Source organism: Vidua chalybeata, chromosome 7 (assembly GCF_026979565.1).
Source record: "Vidua chalybeata isolate OUT-0048 chromosome 7, bVidCha1 merged haplotype, whole genome shotgun sequence".
In the NCBI taxonomy this organism is placed as follows: Eukaryota; Metazoa; Chordata; class Aves; order Passeriformes; family Viduidae; genus Vidua; species Vidua chalybeata.
Window position 1 is genome coordinate 14,826,688 of NC_071536.1, and position 19,210 is coordinate 14,845,897.

At 36.9% G+C, this 19,210-nt stretch overlaps 1 protein-coding gene across 1 annotated transcript in view; it reads left to right on the forward strand.

The window, feature by feature from the left end:
• Positions 1–1,013: 1,013 nt before the first annotated feature.
• Positions 1,014–19,210, forward strand: part of PDE1A (phosphodiesterase 1A) — a 145,399-nt gene continuing 127,202 nt past the window's right edge. Inside the window, exon 1 of the mRNA XM_053947818.1 lies at positions 1,014–1,188. Coding sequence (XP_053803793.1) covers positions 1,085–1,188 — 104 coding nt within the window. The 5' untranslated portion in view covers positions 1,014–1,084. The remainder of the gene's footprint in view (positions 1,189–19,210) is intronic.

The following is a 19,210-nucleotide window of genomic DNA, read 5'->3' on the forward strand; positions in this document are numbered from 1 at the left end:
TGTTTTCAGAGTGGAGAAGCGCTCTGCAAACCCAAGTCTGTGACTGAGCAAGCAGCAAGGAAATCCCCTCCTCTGCCCTCTCCAAGCCCTGACTTTGACTGTACAGACAGGTTCTCAGGTTTGCACTTGAAGGGCAGAGCAGGCAATCTGCTGCATGGCTCATGTACTGATTAGTGCTCAACCCTTTTGCTGTTTGTATGCACTTAATTGTTTTTTTGCTGGCAGACACACAGAGTTCAGCATCAGATTTTGACACACACATGCTGCTGTCCCAGAGGATTCACAGAGCGGGCTGTCTTGCAGCTGCTGCGTTTTCCACCAGTAAAATTGACAGTTACCTACTGTGTGGAGTTGCTAGGAGAAGGTGAACAGTCATCATTACAGCATATTCCTTCAATAACAACCTGTAGCGCTTGCTGATTTCTCTTCTGCAGGGATTTAGAAGTGGCTTTGCTACTGACATAGCATTTGTGCAGTCATATTTTTATTGACAGGCTGGTAGATATTTATTCAATAGGAAACAACTCAGGATCAGCTAAAGAGAGGAAAGCTCTGGCATTTGAACATACACTCTTTTTGTAGGGTGATGTGGCTGATACTGGCATCTACCATCTGCTTTCCTATTGCAGCCTGTTTCTCCAACCTGCAAAGCAGAAACCAGCCTTTCTTTCCTTCTGGATTGTTAAAGCCATTCACATTTATTCTGCATGGCAATGAATTATAGTCCATTTTAAGGACTCTTTTGTGCTTCTGTGTGTATTCCTACAGCAGAAAAAGTGCATGAGAAAGGAGCTTGAGCAGTCAGTAGTATAAGTAGCTGGCTCTCCCATATGGATTAGACTTGTGAGGTCAGAGGAGCTGTGTGTACTTGCTCTGTGCTTGGGGGGGAAGAGTGGATTTGTCTGTCAAAGTGAATAGCGATTCAGGCAGGATCGTCCCTCAGCTGTTGTAATTCTGATGTGTTTTGCTATGACAGCAGCTACTGTCTAACATGCGTGGATCTTCTGAAATTTGTAGTGGACTAAGGACTGCTTTTACTTGCTGCTGAGCCTGACTGTAACTGTATCGCTGTAGGACGATAACGATGGGGGCTCGAGCGACAGAAACAACTCGGGAACTGGAAAGCGCCTCTGTACAGTACCAAATAGGAGGACATGCAGAGAAAATGTGGCAACGACTCAAAGGAATGTGAGTAGCTTGTCTCCTTGGCTTTTGTTCTGTTCCTTGGGAAAGAGAATTTTCTTCTGTTTGTTAAAATGTGTAATTAGCAAACGGGAGACTTATCTTTAAGCTGTGAACAGTATTTGCTCCCACAATACAGTACATCGTTCTGGTTTACGACGGTACTTAGATTAATGTCAGACTCTCTCTCAGGTTCAGTCATCTCATTTAAAAGGTGTATAATAAGTGAGAGTTATTATCCAAATTGAAATGCAGGTAAGTCCTTCCAAGTTAGCACTTCAATATCTCTGATATGATTTTGTAAATGTTATCTTCAGAATCAACATTTCTGGAGCTGTTTCATCATTGTTGTCAGTATGTATGGGTAAGTATATTATTACAATTCTATAGGAAGAAGTAATACTTTGCCTTTAAGACTGAAGGTAAAGAATTCAATTTTAAAAGGTGCTTAGCTATTAGGAAGCTGCTGTGTCTGGTTTTTGTCAATTATTTTGGTGTTCAATAATGCTAGAAACTATTTGAAGGAGTATTTGAAGGGACCACTGTGTATCTGCTGTGTCTAATTCACTGCTCTCAAATGCAATTTTCATTTCAGTGCAAATGATCAGTAAATAACCATCTGCAACCTGTCAGAGGGAAAGTCTATCAAACTAGTGCATCCTAAACCCCTCAAATGTCAACATCTCCTTTTCAGTATTTGCCAGGTTTTTGATCTGAAAGCTGATGTCAGGATTTACAAATAAATACATGTTACACTTATTGAAGCAAAGAAATGGCACTATTATTTTTGCTGGGAAGATTTGTAATCCTGTGTTTCTAAAGGTATTCCATGGATGCTAAACAGTGCCTCAGCTGTTGAAGGTAAACAGGTTATTTAAGTGTGGAGGATTAGATGTGTCAGCTATGGCACTGCCTGTTTCCCCTGTGCATTGGGTAGAGACTCAAACTGGCTGTGGGGAAGTGGATTTCCACCATCTGCTTTCTTTAAAGAGGAATTGGTTTGCTTGATTGGCAAGTCACTTTTCAGGTGTGGCCAGGGATTTATCACAACTTCTCTGTGATACGCTTTTGAATATTTGCTCTGAATCCTATCATCACTCTGTTTAAGACACTTTGGGAAAAATGTCCCTATAAAACCTCCAAAGTGTACACAGCAGAGCAAATATTTTGATTATTTGATAATGTCACACATTTTGCCTCTGAGTTTCTGCTATCAAAGTCCTCCATCAATCTGTGCAGATTTATATTTGTGTGGGGTCTTAGCTGCTGTTTCTGTTCTATAAGTTCTCTGTCACCACTAGACTCTTGGGTTGAAACGTTTTCTTTCAGCTACCTCTGGAATGGTATCATTAAACAAACTAATGCAAATAACTAAACATTGGTGACACTCAGTACAAGAGCTCCAGGAAATAGGGTTTATGCTTCTTTAGGAGTAGTTAAAATGATATTTCGAATTTGTGGTGTATCGATATAAAATTGAGCTTACCTGTTTGGAAATTATGCACCTTTCACAGGTTGGTGCCAACCTCATTATTGTTGTGACAAGATGATGCTAAAATACTTGTATTAAAAAAAAAAAACCAACAGGTTATATTATTAGATATGTGCTCAGCTGACTGTTTTTCAGACTTACCAATGGTTTCATTTTAATTATTCACTAGTCAATTGGAAATCACTGATTAGTCAATATTATGAACATTGTGCGGGGAAATTTCAAAGAATTGAAATTTTCAGAGCAGATATCTGGGCTCACTGTATAGTATAAGCATCAATCATTAAGGAAAAGGATTCATTTTGTTGGTGAGCAGATATCAAAGGATATCTGAAGATATATACAGGTTCTTTGTAGATATATTCATATCTCTATATGTAGATATATACATATATCTATGTCTATATCTACATATAGAAGCATGTTTATATATGGTAGGGGAGAGGGACGGATAAGTGGAACTGCCAGATAATCTGATTTGGGAATAATTCTTTTATAAACAGTCAGGAGAATAGTTTCATCTTAGAGATGGGAACTGTTAATGTAACTACATATGATGCCAAATTATTGAGCTTTTAAAGTAGAGTGCAGTAGTATATTTACACTGAAGTCAGGACTTCATGGTTTGAATTATGAAGCTGAATCTGTTCTTGCTGATAGAGTCCACAGACCTACATAATTTTCATGTGATGTCAACACCGTTTTACGGTATTTTGCCAATCAAGAGTGCTGATTATCTTCTTGCAAGCAGGTCACTATTTCTGAAAGAACACTGGATTTAACTTAGGTAACTATCTGAATAGTGTTCAAAAGTTGTATAATAGACCCTTACTTAAAATCAGCTTTAATTTTTTTAGTGCTACATATTTTTTCACAAAAGACTTCTAATTAAAAATTTGGCAGCAGAAGTCCATTTAACCTCGTATGTCTTGGAGTATTTTTGTTCTTGGCTTGTTGGTTTTTTTCAATTATTTTTATGAAATAGAGACTATTCTAGAAGATAGGTGAGCTGAATGCACTTAAAGCTAAGTGAAAATCCTTATTTGAATGCCCAATAAGACAAGCTGTCTACTGTGGAAGCTTGAATGAAAGGGCCTTTTTATAGGTTTTCTATTCTATAGGCTTTCATAGATCTTGCTAACCTAAGTGTTGCAATAAAGGCTGGGATGTGTGGAATAAAATTAAAATTATATATAACTTCTTTGGTTTATGGTGCTTTACAGCCAAGCTCTTACTTTTGTATGGCAAGTAAAAATTCCACTCTGTTTTCCTTACACTGGAATTGCAGCAGTGCTGCAACCAATGACATTATCTGTCAGAGAAGATATTAATTTGAATTTCATAACTTGATCCTTAGCATTGGTGCTGATTTTATTGATGCCTGAATGTATAAAACACAAGCTCAGTGGAACAAGATGTGTGAAAGAGTCATGTAAATTTCTGTCTTGACTGTAGCTTCTGGTTTTTTAATTAAGATATTTTTAGTATGCAGACCGCAAGTTTCTAATGCTTTGTAGTTCATGGAGAAAGCAAAAACAAATAACAAGGAAAATAGCTAAATAACTCATATAATAGTGTGGCTTTTATAATTCTCTGTTATGCAGAAGAATAAAAACAAAAGCCATTCAAGGCACTGCAGGAGCTACAGCTGCCTGACTGAAGGGGAATGTTGTATACCTTCCACTTCAAAAAACACCTTGTCACAGCCCAGCCAAGGGGCTCCTTCTCAGCCTGTTTAAGTGACACCAATTGCACCTTTTCTCCCACAAACTTTCATTCTCTATTGGATGGAATCTTTAGACAGTAAATAAGTCTCCAGCTTAAATGTATTGTGGTGTCAATAGATCCAGATTATTTGCTGCCTAGGAGAGTTTGTCTTCCACTGCTGATAGACCATACTAGGGAGCTCAGAAAGAAAAACTGCTTTTTAAAATCATTTTGATTTGGAATGCAGAGAACCAGGTTTAAAGCAGAGGTCTTTATGCTTACTGGCCTTGCAGTGTTTGGTATTCTCCTTAATCTGCACATAGACTTGACTTTGTATTGTTCCTCAGTGTGTGAAATTGTGTGCTGTCTGTTTAAGGTCTGGCTTTTTGCCACTTCACTCAATGGCAATGCAGAACAGCCAGACATTTCCCCCACCACCTTTTTTTTATTTTGCAAGTAGACAGTAGACATCTTAGATACCTTTGCAAATTGCTTCTACTATCTTCATCACTGCTGGACATAGTATTAGAGGTAGGCTCCCTTTCTGAGCTTTGAGTTCATTAGTGAGTAAATAACTTGATTTTTATAAATATCTGTATTTGCTATAGCTGTCTCTATTTGGCCAGAAAAATGTCTGAATGGGAAAAGTTAAAGTCCAAGGTTCCAGGAATGTGGGGACTTGAAATTCACATGTGGTTACTATGGACTACTTTATGAAATTTTTACTGCTTTAAAATAAGAATGTGTTGTTGCCATCACTGGTTAAAACTAATTTGTGCTAACTTGTATGGCAAAAGGGATTTGCAAAACAGACATAAGCTTCTTTCCTTACCTCTTTCCCTTTCTTTTCCTCAACATTCAACATAAGAGACCCTGATTTCTGCAGGAAGGAGAGTCTAAAATGTTTTAGGTACTAAAAGGGACTGACATGCGCAGCCAGTTTGCTGATCCTACAATGCTGCAGAGACGAATTGCATGCACACACAGTTTGTAAAGACAAAAAGAGGCCTTAGCCACTGATTTGGGGAAATTTGGCTAGATGTCAAAGAAAGTAGAAGAATAGCTTCCTGTGCACCTGCTAAATTATCAGAAGATAGGATTCTTTTAAAGGCATTGAATAGAATCCAGATTAGCAGCCTAGTTAGGTCTAAAACAGACTAGAATGGGCAATTTTATTTTGAGAACAGTCATTCCTTCACTAGGTCCATGGATACTGGTGGAAGAGCAGTAGAACAGTTTCCAGATATGACAGAGGTCTTTCTTTTTCCAGGTTGCTTATTTAGATTTTATTTTGTACTGTGTGTCATGTTTGCTTATTGCCCTTGTTTCTATGTTCTATTTGCCTCAACTATGGTAGTTCAGTAAAGCTTAACTGAAGAGATTATCAAAATAGAACATATTATGATATAAAGATTTATAAATGTGTGAGTACTGAACAAACAAAAAGAGAAGAGATAGAGTTACAGGTGCATACCTATGGTAAAAAGTAGCAAGATAGATTTTCACTTACTGCTAACTACATCAGGAACAAATGGGTATATAGTTCAAGGAGTTTTTACTTGTAATGTTACCTATTTTTACTTTCTTGTAATGTGAAAACTTTCCTATAAAGTCATAAGCTCTTAAAAGTAAGCAAAATGACAGGTATTTTTAAGGGGACTTTAAGTAAAATTGAACTTGATTTCAGAAATGCTCTGAACAAAAAATGGAAGGTATATGGTGATGTACCTGTTGGTTGATATGTATCTCATGAGTGCTATAATTACAGTAAGAATAGTTTCATTATAAATTGTAAACAGCTTCTTTTGCATTTGAAAGCAAAGTCTGTTTCTGCATCTGAGTAGTCAGGTAAACAATTTATAATGATAACTTTGTAGCTTATAAATATGTATCTAATTGAATGTAATATGACAAATTTCAAATTTTCAATAAGTCTAGATTTTTAGCTACTTAACATTAGGAATTTAAAGAGCTTTTATATACCGTCATATTATTTTACTGTTAGAAAGGTATTTCCATTATTATCATATAGATAATAAGCATAGAATTAATTTTCAGGTTCATACTATTTTTTTCTTTCAATTTCTGGCATGTACCAATGCTGTGGATGGTTTAGAATAAATGCTGATCTTCCAGTTTACTGTGAGTAGGTGAATTGCTGTGCTTATAGGAAGCTGTACTAGAAATGATTGCAAACTGAAGGAGTGGTGCACAAAGCACAATTTGCCTATGATACCAGTAAGAACAGCAGCAGTGTTTTTACAGGTGTCTCAAAATAATACAATAAAATACTGAGGTTCCCCATTAGAGCTTTAAATGAACATGTTCATACATCCCTCACATATGTGTCCAATTAAAATTAAGTATTATATCTAAGGACAATGGAAAGGAGATTAAGGATAACATTTTATGAAGCTGACTACTAAACTGCAATTAAATCTCTATATTCTGTAATTTTTTTAGCTTAGACATCTGACTCTACTTATGCTACACCTGAGACTTCTAAAATTTCCTAAAAGATACTTTCTGTGGCTATTCACCTTATAAGTGTTCTATTCAGATCTCTGCTTAGAAAGAGATTGTATATCACTGACTGCACAAATAATGACTTTCCTCTTATTTTGAACTCCTGCCAACTCCTTGTGCAGGGGTCCTTGATTGCTGACCAATTTTTATAAACATTTCTTTAAAAACTTCATTCTCTAATTTAGCTGTTGCACACTGAAGCCTGCCACAGTTTCTCAGAGCTATGGGTCAAAACCTCAGAGTTCCTATGGCCCTCCTACATGTAACTCCCAGGTTCTGCTCCACCTCCACAACAGAGGGAAGTCAAAATATCTGGATAGGAGGAAAAAAGGCCTTTTGTCTTGCTAATTATATAGAGTTAGAAAAATGCAAATGCCTAAATACTGAAATTACATAGTTACCAGTGGAAGTTATAATAAAAATAGGCATTCACTTCATACATCTGAAAGAGAAACATAACCTCAGGTTTATGAAAATTGTGCCTGACAGAATTTTTCCTGGAATATGTCAAAATAATTGTTTAGGGGTGAACCCATATAGTACTGTTCCATTTTGTTTGTGTTTTCTTTCTGATCTGGCTTACTCCTGGTATAATCTCTGGAGGAGGGCTAGAACAAAACAGTTGCAATTATTTCTGCTGCCATTTACTGGAGATTATTTGACAAATAAGATTGCAAAAAAGGTGTAAGATCTACTATGGTAGCGAGTTCTCTCATGCTACTGTATTGTATCTAACATGAAAGGTTTATTTTTATCAAAACCCCCCTCCAGACATTCAAAGCCTTCCAAAAGGAAGGAAAATAACCAACTAACCAACCAGCTGAGGACCAAATGGGCTAAGCTTGATCCACAGACTGCACAGTGAGAGAGTTCTTTGCACCTTCTCAGGCAACAGCAGGTATTTGAATTTTTGCTTTTCCTTTACTGCCTTCCCGTACCATTTCATGACATGAGGTCACCAATGCAATTTGTGGAACTTTTAAAACAAGGCTTCATAAAGAGGATCTATAAAGCCAGTCAGAACTTAATACAAAGTAAATCCTTTCATTTTACTAGGGAGATGGGGAAAACTGAGCAGTTGTGACTAAAAGGAGAGAAAATTGCACTCTGCTGTGGTTAAGGGAAGCTAAACAGAAAATGAGTACATCACTTATAAAGTTACAGCTGACAATGAAATGACTCAGTTTTCACAGTCCATAAAGCTTTGCAATTAGTCAGGCAGCGCTGCAGACTGAAGAAGCCAGCCTTCTCCCTGACCTCTCTTTTCTTCTACAAAAATGTTTAGACTTGTAAAGAACTACTACATTCAGTTTCTGTTAGAGGCTGCAGCTGGTCACATTTCCTGAATACATATATGCAAGGAACAGTGATTTTAAAGGAGTATCTGACTTGCTCCTAAAAGCTTATGATTCTGACTGTTGGCCAGCATATGTAATTTCATTTGTGAAGTGAAATGCTGTTAACATGATGTTGCATTTATTCCTGTGGATTCTGCTAGAAACATGATTTCCAAAGTGGTTGGTTTTCTGTGAGTGGAGTGAATTTGTCAGATATATCATCCCTAAAAGGTGACCATTTTCTGCAGGTACCGTGGATGAAGGGGTCTCCCACAATCCATTCTTGATTCCCAACTCTCATTGCTTACTCCATGCTCTCTTTTAGCTGTTCTAGTGTGACTGGTTTTGATACCACCCAGGGATTTCTTCTGTGGTAAAAACAGCTATAACTTTTTATTTTTTTTCCTTACTATAAACTTAATTTTTATCAGTTCCTAGGCTGAATTCGCTCTGTGTTTTCACACCTAGTTACATCCTTACAATAGAGAGAGTTGTCTGAGGCTAGGACTACCTGAAGTTAAAGGAGATGGTCTCACTTAAGCAGTTCTCTTAGAAAACAATCATGGTCTTGCATCTAAGTCCTTGGTTCTATGGTATTGTAAATCCCTTGCTAGGGTACCTAGTCTTGTATCAAAACATGACAGAAAATGTTGATCCAATATGAACTTCTTCTGAGGGTTCAATTTTGTTTTTGAAAGGCTAACTTTGAACTAGCAGGTTTTATGAAGATCAAGTAGGGCCCACGTCACTCCAGAGTTATGATGCACAGATAACATCTGTGCTTTTGTAGCCTACAAATAGCTGGCCTGAAAGAAGGCCAGTATAAACATCCATGTTGTGTGCTTGGGCTAATTCAGGACAATTGTAATCATTTATTTGCACCTCAGCTGAATCAGTGAAATACTGCTAGGTAATCTATAACCAGCAGTTACAGAACTGTATTCTAAACCCCCCTGAGCCTATTGTTTGCCTTGGATCTATAAAGGCCTTTGCCACTGCTGGCAATATCTTGTGGATCTGCAAATCAAAAGAAAAGCTGAAAAATGGTTTATTAGAATTTTTATTCTTGAAGTGAATGATCTGAGAATGAGTACTCATTAGCTGCAATTGTGCTGTTTATGATCTGTACACGAAGCTGGACTGTAATGAGATTTAGTATGGTTTATTTTGAATGAGTAAGAGAAGTATGTTCATCTGAGTCAGTGATGTGAAATGACAAAAAGCATTCCTAAGTTGCTTGTCTCTTTGACAATTTATGCAAATATGTCTGATTTTAGACGTTCCAGAAAAGCCAGTATACCTTGAGGTATCATGTGCTGGAAAACATTAAAATAACATGGATGTTAAAGCTTTGCTTGTTTCAGGATTAGCAGTTCTATAAATATTGCTCCAATGTTAAAAAATAAAAAGGGCTTTTTCTTGTCTTCTTCACTGATCTCATGTTTGTAGTCATTATCATTTAGCATTTTTGCATGATTTTGTTGCTATGTATTTAGTAAGACTTTCAGAATAAGAGACGGTTGACTTCCAGCCGTTCAACCCTCCAAGCACAATGCAGATATTATTTGAAGCAGTGTTATTTAACTGGGAGCGACCTCAAGGAAGATGTTTGTCTGTGCAAGTGCAAGTGCTTGTGCTCCTTTATCTATTGTTTGACATTGGCTGCAGTTTGTTTGACCCAACTATTCTCCAGACTTTTGGCGCCCCAGGAAAACAAGTAGCCTCCATAAATATTATGGAGACATTTAATTGTTGTGAATTTCTCTGATAAATAATGTTTGAAGGCAGCTACATTTGAATGGTTCACTGTTAGTGTAATTTATGCTAGAGTAAAGAACAAACTGCTGGGTAGAATTTACTTCTTTTTTCAGTTGTTCTACAATACAGAACTGTTCTGCCTGGGAAATTTGAAATTAAAGAAGTTTTTTTTTTCTTCTGTGTTGTCTGCAGAATTTATTGAAGAATTAACATCTAACATCATGGTTACCTGCTGTTATATATTTTGTATTTTTACTTACTGTGTTTTGAATAGTTTATTTATTTTTGGCTTTGAATAGTTCATTTTTTTGTTTTGTTTTTATTTTGCGAACACCTCTTAGTGTAATTCTCTAGCTTTCTTTTGCCATTTTACTAAAGACTTGATGAAGGTTTGAGTATTTTTCTTCTAAATTGAAGATATTTTATTTATATTACTTTCTTTCCTAATCTCAAATACATTCACTTAAGATAACTCAGATACCTGTTTGGCAGAAATGCCAAATATACCAGGCTCAGCTGGAGCTGCAAATTATTGTCCCTTTTGACAGCTCCTTTATATCTTCAGTGTGTGATTTTCTGATGCACAGGCAACTGCACTGCAAAAAGCCTTACAGCATTGGCATTAATTTCCATTAGGATGGGCTGGAATGCAGAATTCCTGCTCTGAAGAATACATAAAAAATCCTTGGAAAAGGCCACCAAGATTAAAAGCTCAGAAGAATGACTATTCTGAAATGTCTAAAAAACTTCCAATGAGTATCTTTCTGACTTTTCAACTTCCAAACCCTTAAACTGGAGTGGCAGCAACCTGATTACTTGAAAGCCGCTTGTCCTAGTCCCTGTGCTGCAAAGATGACCTGAGCTCTGAGCAATCCAGAGGAATAGTTACTTACAGTCAGGAAATCTCTGAAATAGATATAATTTTATAAGTTGTGCATGAAATCTGAAATTTTCCTTTGGAGAAGTTAAATTATAGAATTACTGACCAACTCTGATTTACTTATTTTCAGCTTAACTAGAAAGACCTTGGATTTTATAGGCAATTGAAAATTGGATGTTTCTCTTTCACAGAAAACTACTGAAGTCTCAGAGAAGGTTCTATGTTTCAGTAGCTACCAAGACATGCTCACCAGCCATAATTCAGTAAAAATTTACAGACCATGTTTATCTGTAACAGTAAGACAGAGATCACCTTTTCCCTGGCATATTCTGCTGTGAAAAGAAATCCCTATTTTAGTATAGTATCTTCCTTGAACAGACATTATGGGTCTTCATTCTAAATAATTGGAACAAAGATGAGACTTCAAATTAATTTACCTGTGAGTATTTGAAATTTGTCTCCATCTCTTAATGCAATGGATGTCTTTTGTGCCTTTAACACGTATTATATATATCTGGCACGTTATTATACCATGCTGGAAAGTGTTGAGTCCTTGTTTCTGTCCTGAAGACTCCTCAGAACTGCCAAACTATCTTGATTTATTGAGTGAAACAATACACTTGCCTCTGGAAGGAAAACTGCATGATAGACAGTATTAGAATGGTGTGTGTAAAAGGAGTGAAAAAAAATATCTTTAAAATAAGTCTATTTCTACTGCATCTGATTGTTGTAAATTTTGTTCTTCACTTAAAATGTGATAAATAGAAAATTTGGCTTATTTTGACCTTTGGATTTTGAAGTTCCTTTCTAAGCAGATTGATTTAATACTGCTTGTTTCTCTAAAATATTTAAAAATATTTGTCAAAGACATGTCAAAATGAAGAATGGTAATAACATACACATGTAAATAGTTTAGTGATAATTGTGAGAAAGATTTGCCTTCAAGAGAGAAATATTTAATTATATTTTTAGTTATTTTCTTGGGCAGTTCACTTAGCCATTTTCTACTTTGTGTGAGCTACACAACAAAATGGGATTCCCTCTCCACTTGATAGAAAATCCCTACTGTTCCAGAAACATTTAAATATGTAATGTTTAGAAGTAACTAGACATGAAAGTGTTAAAACGTTTTGTTTCCATGCACTTATAAACCTGTATGGGTAATTGTATTCCTGGCTTTGTAGTTAAAAAAAAGCTTGATGCATACCTAGTGACTTCTTGGTAAGAAATAAAAAATTGGCAATATGTTTCCGTGAAAGAGAAACTACATTTCCAAGAATGCCAAATGGACAACTCATGAGCACTTGGGGCCTAGACCTTATGATCCTTAATTCTAGTTTAATATACTCAACCTTTCCCTTTTCCTTCAGCACTGATGAAGGTGATGAATGGGGTTCATATGCTGTATGAAATGAACATTGTCTAGAAGAAAAATGGTTTGTCTTTATAGCAGGTAGAGACAAACGTTTTGAATAAGATTGTACAAAAACTGCAAATCTGTTTCTAGAGTTGGATACAAGGTAAACACAGGATTATGAGCATCCCAAATGATTATGGGATTTGTGAGAGTTTATAGCTCAATCCAAACTTTGAGTTGCTTCTATCACTGTAAGAGCCCAAACCAAAGCTTGTGTTAACACAGTGAAGCCTTTTAGAAGACTAAATTGTAATAGATGTAATAAACTTGGTCATTATGTCTACTGATATCAAAAGAAAAAATAAGAATGGTACTAGAATTCTTAAAGAAAAGCTTGCTTTGATTTAGTGCTTTAACAAGAACAAATGTGCCCTGGAGATTTTAATATTATCAATTCCTGAAAAAAATAGTTGGCTCTGGTGGACTTAAGCCATATGGAGCCAGCTCTGTAATCTATTTTTCTGTCTTGACTTACAATCAGCTTTGACCAGATAAATTCTGGATACAGGAGACAGTTAACTTTCTCTTAGAATGAGGGCATATTTAGCCTTCCAGTACTGTGCTCATCTCCTCTGTAAGACAAAGAGCTGCATCCAAAATGCTGTGTTTGTAATATAAAAATATCCTTATGCTCCTGCAGAAGTTCAAAGCAAAATGTAGAGTGGAAAATGAGAATGAAAATATAATTTCCTATGAGTTTTAGCTAAGACTTTTTAGTTTAAAAGTTCAGAATATTCTCATCATCAGTTCAATACTAAAATCATCCTGGTTTAAGAGAGGAGGACTCAGAAGTTGCAGAATTCTTGAATTGTGTTACTATTTGGGGAAACACAGTTATTAGCAAAATTTGATTTTTAAATGCTTTTCAATATTTATATATCAAATGCAATCTCAAAAGCATTTTTAGGTTGAATGATCAAAGGAATAGCATGAAACTTTATGCTTCAATTTCTACATCAGCTTTGATAGAGGAAGGGGAAGAATCTCAGGAAAAGGTAAAATTCATATTGGTTTTAGAGATTAATTGTATTCTTTTCATTCCCAGTAATGAAAAACACTATTGCAGCTTTACATATGGTGGCTGAATTGAAATAGACTAAAAAAATCCTGTGTAAAGCTCTATAATGGCAATGTAAAGTGACAACAGATGTGATTTCTCACACTAAAATGCATTCTTATCATTTGACAATGATTCTCATTATGATGATACTCCTGGCATGGAACTGAAATTTTTCTACATTGTACAAGCTATATTAAATGTCTTTAGCTGGCAACTATGCTTTACTGAAGGTGGCAGAGTACCACATGTATGGGATAAATTCTAGCTTTCTATATGGGTGTGATTACAAAAATCTACGTATGATGCTTCACTTCTGAAAATTAGTTGATGATTTTCACAAAAGGGCTGCTGCATAATGTAATTCTGAATCTCAGCAAGAAGTACTTCATGGCCCAGCTATGGCTCTATTTGTTCAGTCATCTGCTTTTATTCAGTCTATTATGATCTATAATATTTAAATGCACTCCAGTTCCTGACTGTATTGGGGTTTTGTGGTTCAGTCTGAAAATTCTTTAGATTTACCTGACTGCAGTTCAGAGATGTAAGAAAATTTCAAGATCCAATAATCAATTTTTCCTTCAGGTACAATGTATGTTTTACTACAGAATTTTCTGAAACAAACAGTATGAAAAAGGTTTGGGGTTTTTGAATGAGTAATAGAAAAGATGTGTAGTAGTTTTTGAGGAATTAAGATAACAATCTTGAAGTTGTGTCTGTAGACCGTAGAACTTCAGCCTGTGATTTCTCAATCCAGTCAATAATCAAATAAAATTATCCTGCTTCTGGTCTCACTTAAACCAGCATAATTGGACCTATTGAATTACAACACAATAAATGAGACCTCAAAACAGATTTACTTTATTGTGACAAAAGAGCACAGTATTTCATGGATGCAGTGGAATTTGGCTAAGGTTATTGGTAATTCCTTTTTATGAACACTGGGCTATGTCAAGCATGTTATAGTTTTCAGAGTTAATTCTTATTGGATATGATTCTTATTTTCTTAATTTGTAAGTGAACAAATCACATGATAGAAGGATTCCCTGAGCTACCTTTTTATTCCCTTTTTTTTTCCCTTCTCCCAGGGGAAAGAAATATGTTTACCTCCCTTTGTCTATCACTTGGCTGCTGCTATAGTAGTAACACAGAAACAGATTGCACTGAATTTGCTATTTATTGCTCTGATTTTGGATTTTTGCCACACTCACTAATGAGCTATGTTTTTGCAGATTGACAAATTAAGGATGGGCTCCTCAGCTCACATGCATTCAATTGTATCCCAGTTTGTCATTAAATTTATTTTTAACAATAAAATCAGCAGATTGTAATTTGTATTACGATTATCATAAATAGATCTCACCACGTTTAATGCAACTGTGAAGCTTTGACAGTGCAGACGAGGAGAGTTAGACCTTGAAAGAAAAAACAGTTGCACAGCATCTAAAATTTTATCTTGGCACTTTTTCTGTAGTGATTTGGGGAATGGGAACAGCGGAAAAGGGAGGGGACAATTTTATCTAATAACATCCCCACTCAAACCAAATAATTACATTGCATTCCTTTCTATGAGCATGACAGGCACAAGACTGGACAGTATTTGGCATAGTAGTAGAAGTATCTACCACATTAAGTGATGAAGTCTTAAATGTTGTGCTTGCATTTTTACGGGTAGCTGAAGGATTCTCAGTATACACTCATCACTTCTAAAAGTGTTTAATGAAAGTTAGAAATTTTGTTTTTTCTTTGTTGAGTTGCCTCAGAGGAAAATGTCAGAAGCACAAAAGCCTTTGTTGCTTCACTTCATGATTAAATACAGCCTTCCCTATTGAAAGAACTCTTTCATTTTGCATTATTATCCTGTTACAAAATGTCTATTCCCATCACAAATATTTCAGTTTCCCCATTCTTCCCTTCATAATTAACACTGAAAGCCTAACATTGTGAGGCTAGAAGCTGCCATTTCTTCATGTGCAAAGATTTAAACTCAGCAGTTACATATGTAAAAGAGATGTTTTACTCAGTAAACTATCACATTACCAAAAGTAGACTACTAATAAGCAAATGTAGGCTTCTATTTTTAATTTAAATTTCATTATCCACAAGGCATCAAGACCTACATAGGTAATTGCAACTACCCAGATTGTTTTATCTTTGTAAATGGGTTATGAAACTGAAAATGAGGAAAAGTGTTATCTGGGAAACAATATATTTTCAATTATAGTGAAGTGATTATACAATTGTAACACTTCTATTCAGGCCTTTGTTCTTCATTGGAAAGTAGCTTTTATTCTGTTCACATTAACACTTTTCTAAAAGATTAAGTAATCTTAAAAAGGTCACATTTATACTGGGAAAAATTAACACCAGAAATTATCTTACTTAACTGTGGCAGCTTCAGTTCACAGCTTTGAATTCAGTGACATCTGCTTGCTTCAATAGTCAAGCTATTTTCTTCTCACTTATTTCCACAATCTTTTTTGGAAAGAAGAGTTACCTTTAATCCAGATTGTTTGTAGGAATCCACATAATTTCAAGGATCTGCCTTACTGGCACAGTTAGATGGATAATGGATGTGGCATGGAATAGGAATAAGCTCTCAGAGCTGGGGTGTAAGTATTAATTCACAGTCATAACTGATGTACTGAGAAATGAAATCCCTAAATTGTATAAAAAAGATTTTCCCTCAGTGAAGCTGAAAACCACAAGGAAATGTTATGCCAGTACTGTTCACGGCAAATCCAGTGCTGAAGCACTGTTTAAAAAACCATGAGATTGCTTCCCTCCCCCAGCACAAGTGGAACAATAGAAAACACAGAATCAAAGATGCAGTGCTTTATATTTGCTTGGCACCATGCTAACTTAATCAAGAATGAACTTGCTCAAGGATTTTTTCCATAGAAATAGGACAACAAGCCATTCTGGTACCACTCCCAGGGTATGACTCACAAAGAGAAAGCAGCAGAGAAAGACAGTGGGTTTTTTTTCCTTTTATGAAACCACTCACTTCCCTGCAAGGTTATGCACTTGTTTTTGTTTTTAAATGTGTTACTTTGATTATTTTCCTATTGATGTTTGAAAAATTAGTTTTAAAGATGATGTCAATGTTGATGGACATTTTTGCTGAAAGATGGATGCTACATTCTGTGTTTGGTCACTTCAATGCAATGTGAAATCCTGACATGAATGCAAGTTCTTGCAGCTCCTTGCCAAAATTAGTTTGTTCTAGCAAAACAGACCAAATTATACCAATAAATTTTCTCTCATCATTCATTCATTAGCAGGAAGAAGGATTGTGATGCTCAAGGCTTCTCTTGATAGTTAAGGTGCTTCTCACTCAAGCCAGACCCAAAAGCTAGATTTTCACTTCATGTTTTTAGTCAGCTTCTTAAAAATATACTTAGAAACTCCGAGAAGGATTTTTTGTCCTGCTTGTTACAGGTTGCAAATTCATGAAGTTACATTAAGTTGCAGTTACTTGGTAAAATTAGGACATTACTTCACATTCTTGTTACTGACATGTCTCCTGTCTGCTGAAATTCATTATCACAGAATCATGGAATAGGTGAGATTGGAAGGGACCAGACATCTGGTCCAACCTCTAGGGCCCTTCTCAAGCAGGGAACATGGCACCAGATTGTATCCAGATGATTCTTGACTATCTCCAGTGAGAGAGACTCCACAACCCATGGATGATCTGTTCCAGTGCTTGGTCAACTACACAGTAAAGAAATTCTTCCTCATGTTCAGTGCATTAATTTCTGCCCATTGCCTCTTATCCTATTGCTCAGCATCACTGAGAAGAGCCAGGCTCCATCCTCTGGGCATTCTCCCTTCAGATATGGGCAGACACTGATGAGGTCTCCTTTTAGTCACCTCTTCTCAAGGCTGAACAGGCCCAGCTCTCAGCCTTTCCTCATAATAGAGATACTCCAGCTCCTTAATCAACTTTGTTGTCATCCTCTGGACTCTCTCCAGGAGCTCTGTGTCTCTCTTGTGAGCTCTGTGTCTCTCTTTTGAGCCCCTCTCTCTGAGGAGCCCAGAACTGGACACAGCACTCCAGATGTGCCTCACCAGGGCTGAGCAGTGGGGCAGGATTTCCTCCCTCCACCTGCTGGCAATGCTCTTCCTAATGCACCCCAGGATCCCATTGGCCTTCTTGGCCACAGGGGCTCTCTGATGGCTCAGGAACAGCTTATTGTTCACCAGGACCCCCAGGTCCTTTCCCACAGAGCTGCTCCAGCAGCCCAGTCCCAGCTTGTGCTGGTGTGTGGGGCTGTTCCTCCCCAGATGTGGCACCCTGTGCTCACTTTGGGGAATTTCAGAAGGCTCCTCCCTGCCCATCTCTCCACCCTGTCAGGGTCCCTTGAAGGGCTGCACAGAACTCGGGGGGATCAGCCGCTCCTTGCAGCGAACCTGCTCAGGAGGCATCTGCCCCTTCACGCAAGGCACTGATGAATAATGGGCCCAGTATTGAACCTTGGGGGACTCCAAGGCATCCAACGAGACCCTGTGCCACTGTTCAGCCAGTTCTCAATACACCTCACTGTCCTCTCACCCAGTCCACACTTTCTGAGTTGGCCTGTGAGGATGTGGTGAGAGACAGTGCTGACAGCCTTGCTGAAGTCGAGGTCCACTGCTCTCCCCTCCTCCACCCAGGTGATTTTGACAGTACTGCTTATACTGCCTACATATACTGCAATCAAACAACTTCTCAAACATTTCACATTAGTTTTTTGAGCTCTACTATCACAAATAATTTAATGTATTGGGGACTATTAAGAAAACACTTATTATTTTGAAAGGAAGAGTGAACTAGTACCTGGCCTAGAATAAAGGCTTAGTTCTTAGTTTCAATTAATTCCATTTTGGTCATATCACTGACCACAACTTGTTTTGCTAACAAGGGTTTCTTTTAACACTTCATCTTAGAGAAAGAGGCTGAAGTAACATAAATGACTTTTGGTACTGATGGGCTTCTTAAACACCAGAATCTGATAAACTTCATACATTTCAGATAAGCATATGTTAATGGGGCTTTGTGAAATGTGCACTTTTGGGGTGGATGGCTCATAGCTATTTCTTTGCAAGAGTACAAGTATTAAAAAAGTATTTCAAAGGAATAGTTAAAAAAATAGAGTAAGGGAAATGCATTTTGGAAACATGAATTTTCTTCATCTCTAGTCCTGCTCATGTCTGCACTTTTTGATTATTCAGTGTTTCCCCTGATATGTGCCTGCATGACAGTTCATTTATATGGACTAACTTCTGAGGTCTCTGAAATCCAGAGTCACCTGTAGAACTGATTAAATGCTAAAATCTCCATCCCATAAAAAATGTTAAATTCTGTATACCTCTTACTGGATTGTAAATGGTTTCAAGGTTGGAAAGTCCATTAATCTTTTACTTATGTGTTATGCAATCAGTTCATCTGGGAAGTCAGTAAGGCAAGTGATTATTGATTAGTTCAGGTGATTTATTCTAATGGGACCTGCCCAAGTCCACCCTGAGTGGGAGTGCTGTCTTGTTAAAGATGACAATATGCAGGGGGAGCAAGTTCTGAAACCTCCCCTCGCGCTCTTTGCTCCAGCCTCCAAACAAAAGATTCTGGATAGTGGCCAGACTTGGAAAGTAAGTCTATAGGGTTCACAAAAATAGTATTTTAGTCTGATATTTCCTGATCTGCTTACAAAGACAGTCTTTGCAGTAGGGAGTTTTTGTAGTGGTTATATGTGGGTGCACCACAACCTTCCACCCTCTGCATACTCCCGTAGACTTCCATCTCATTAATGTCTAGCTATTAATTGCATGTGTCTGTGAACAATGATGGCTTCAAGCACTAAGCTGTCAATAT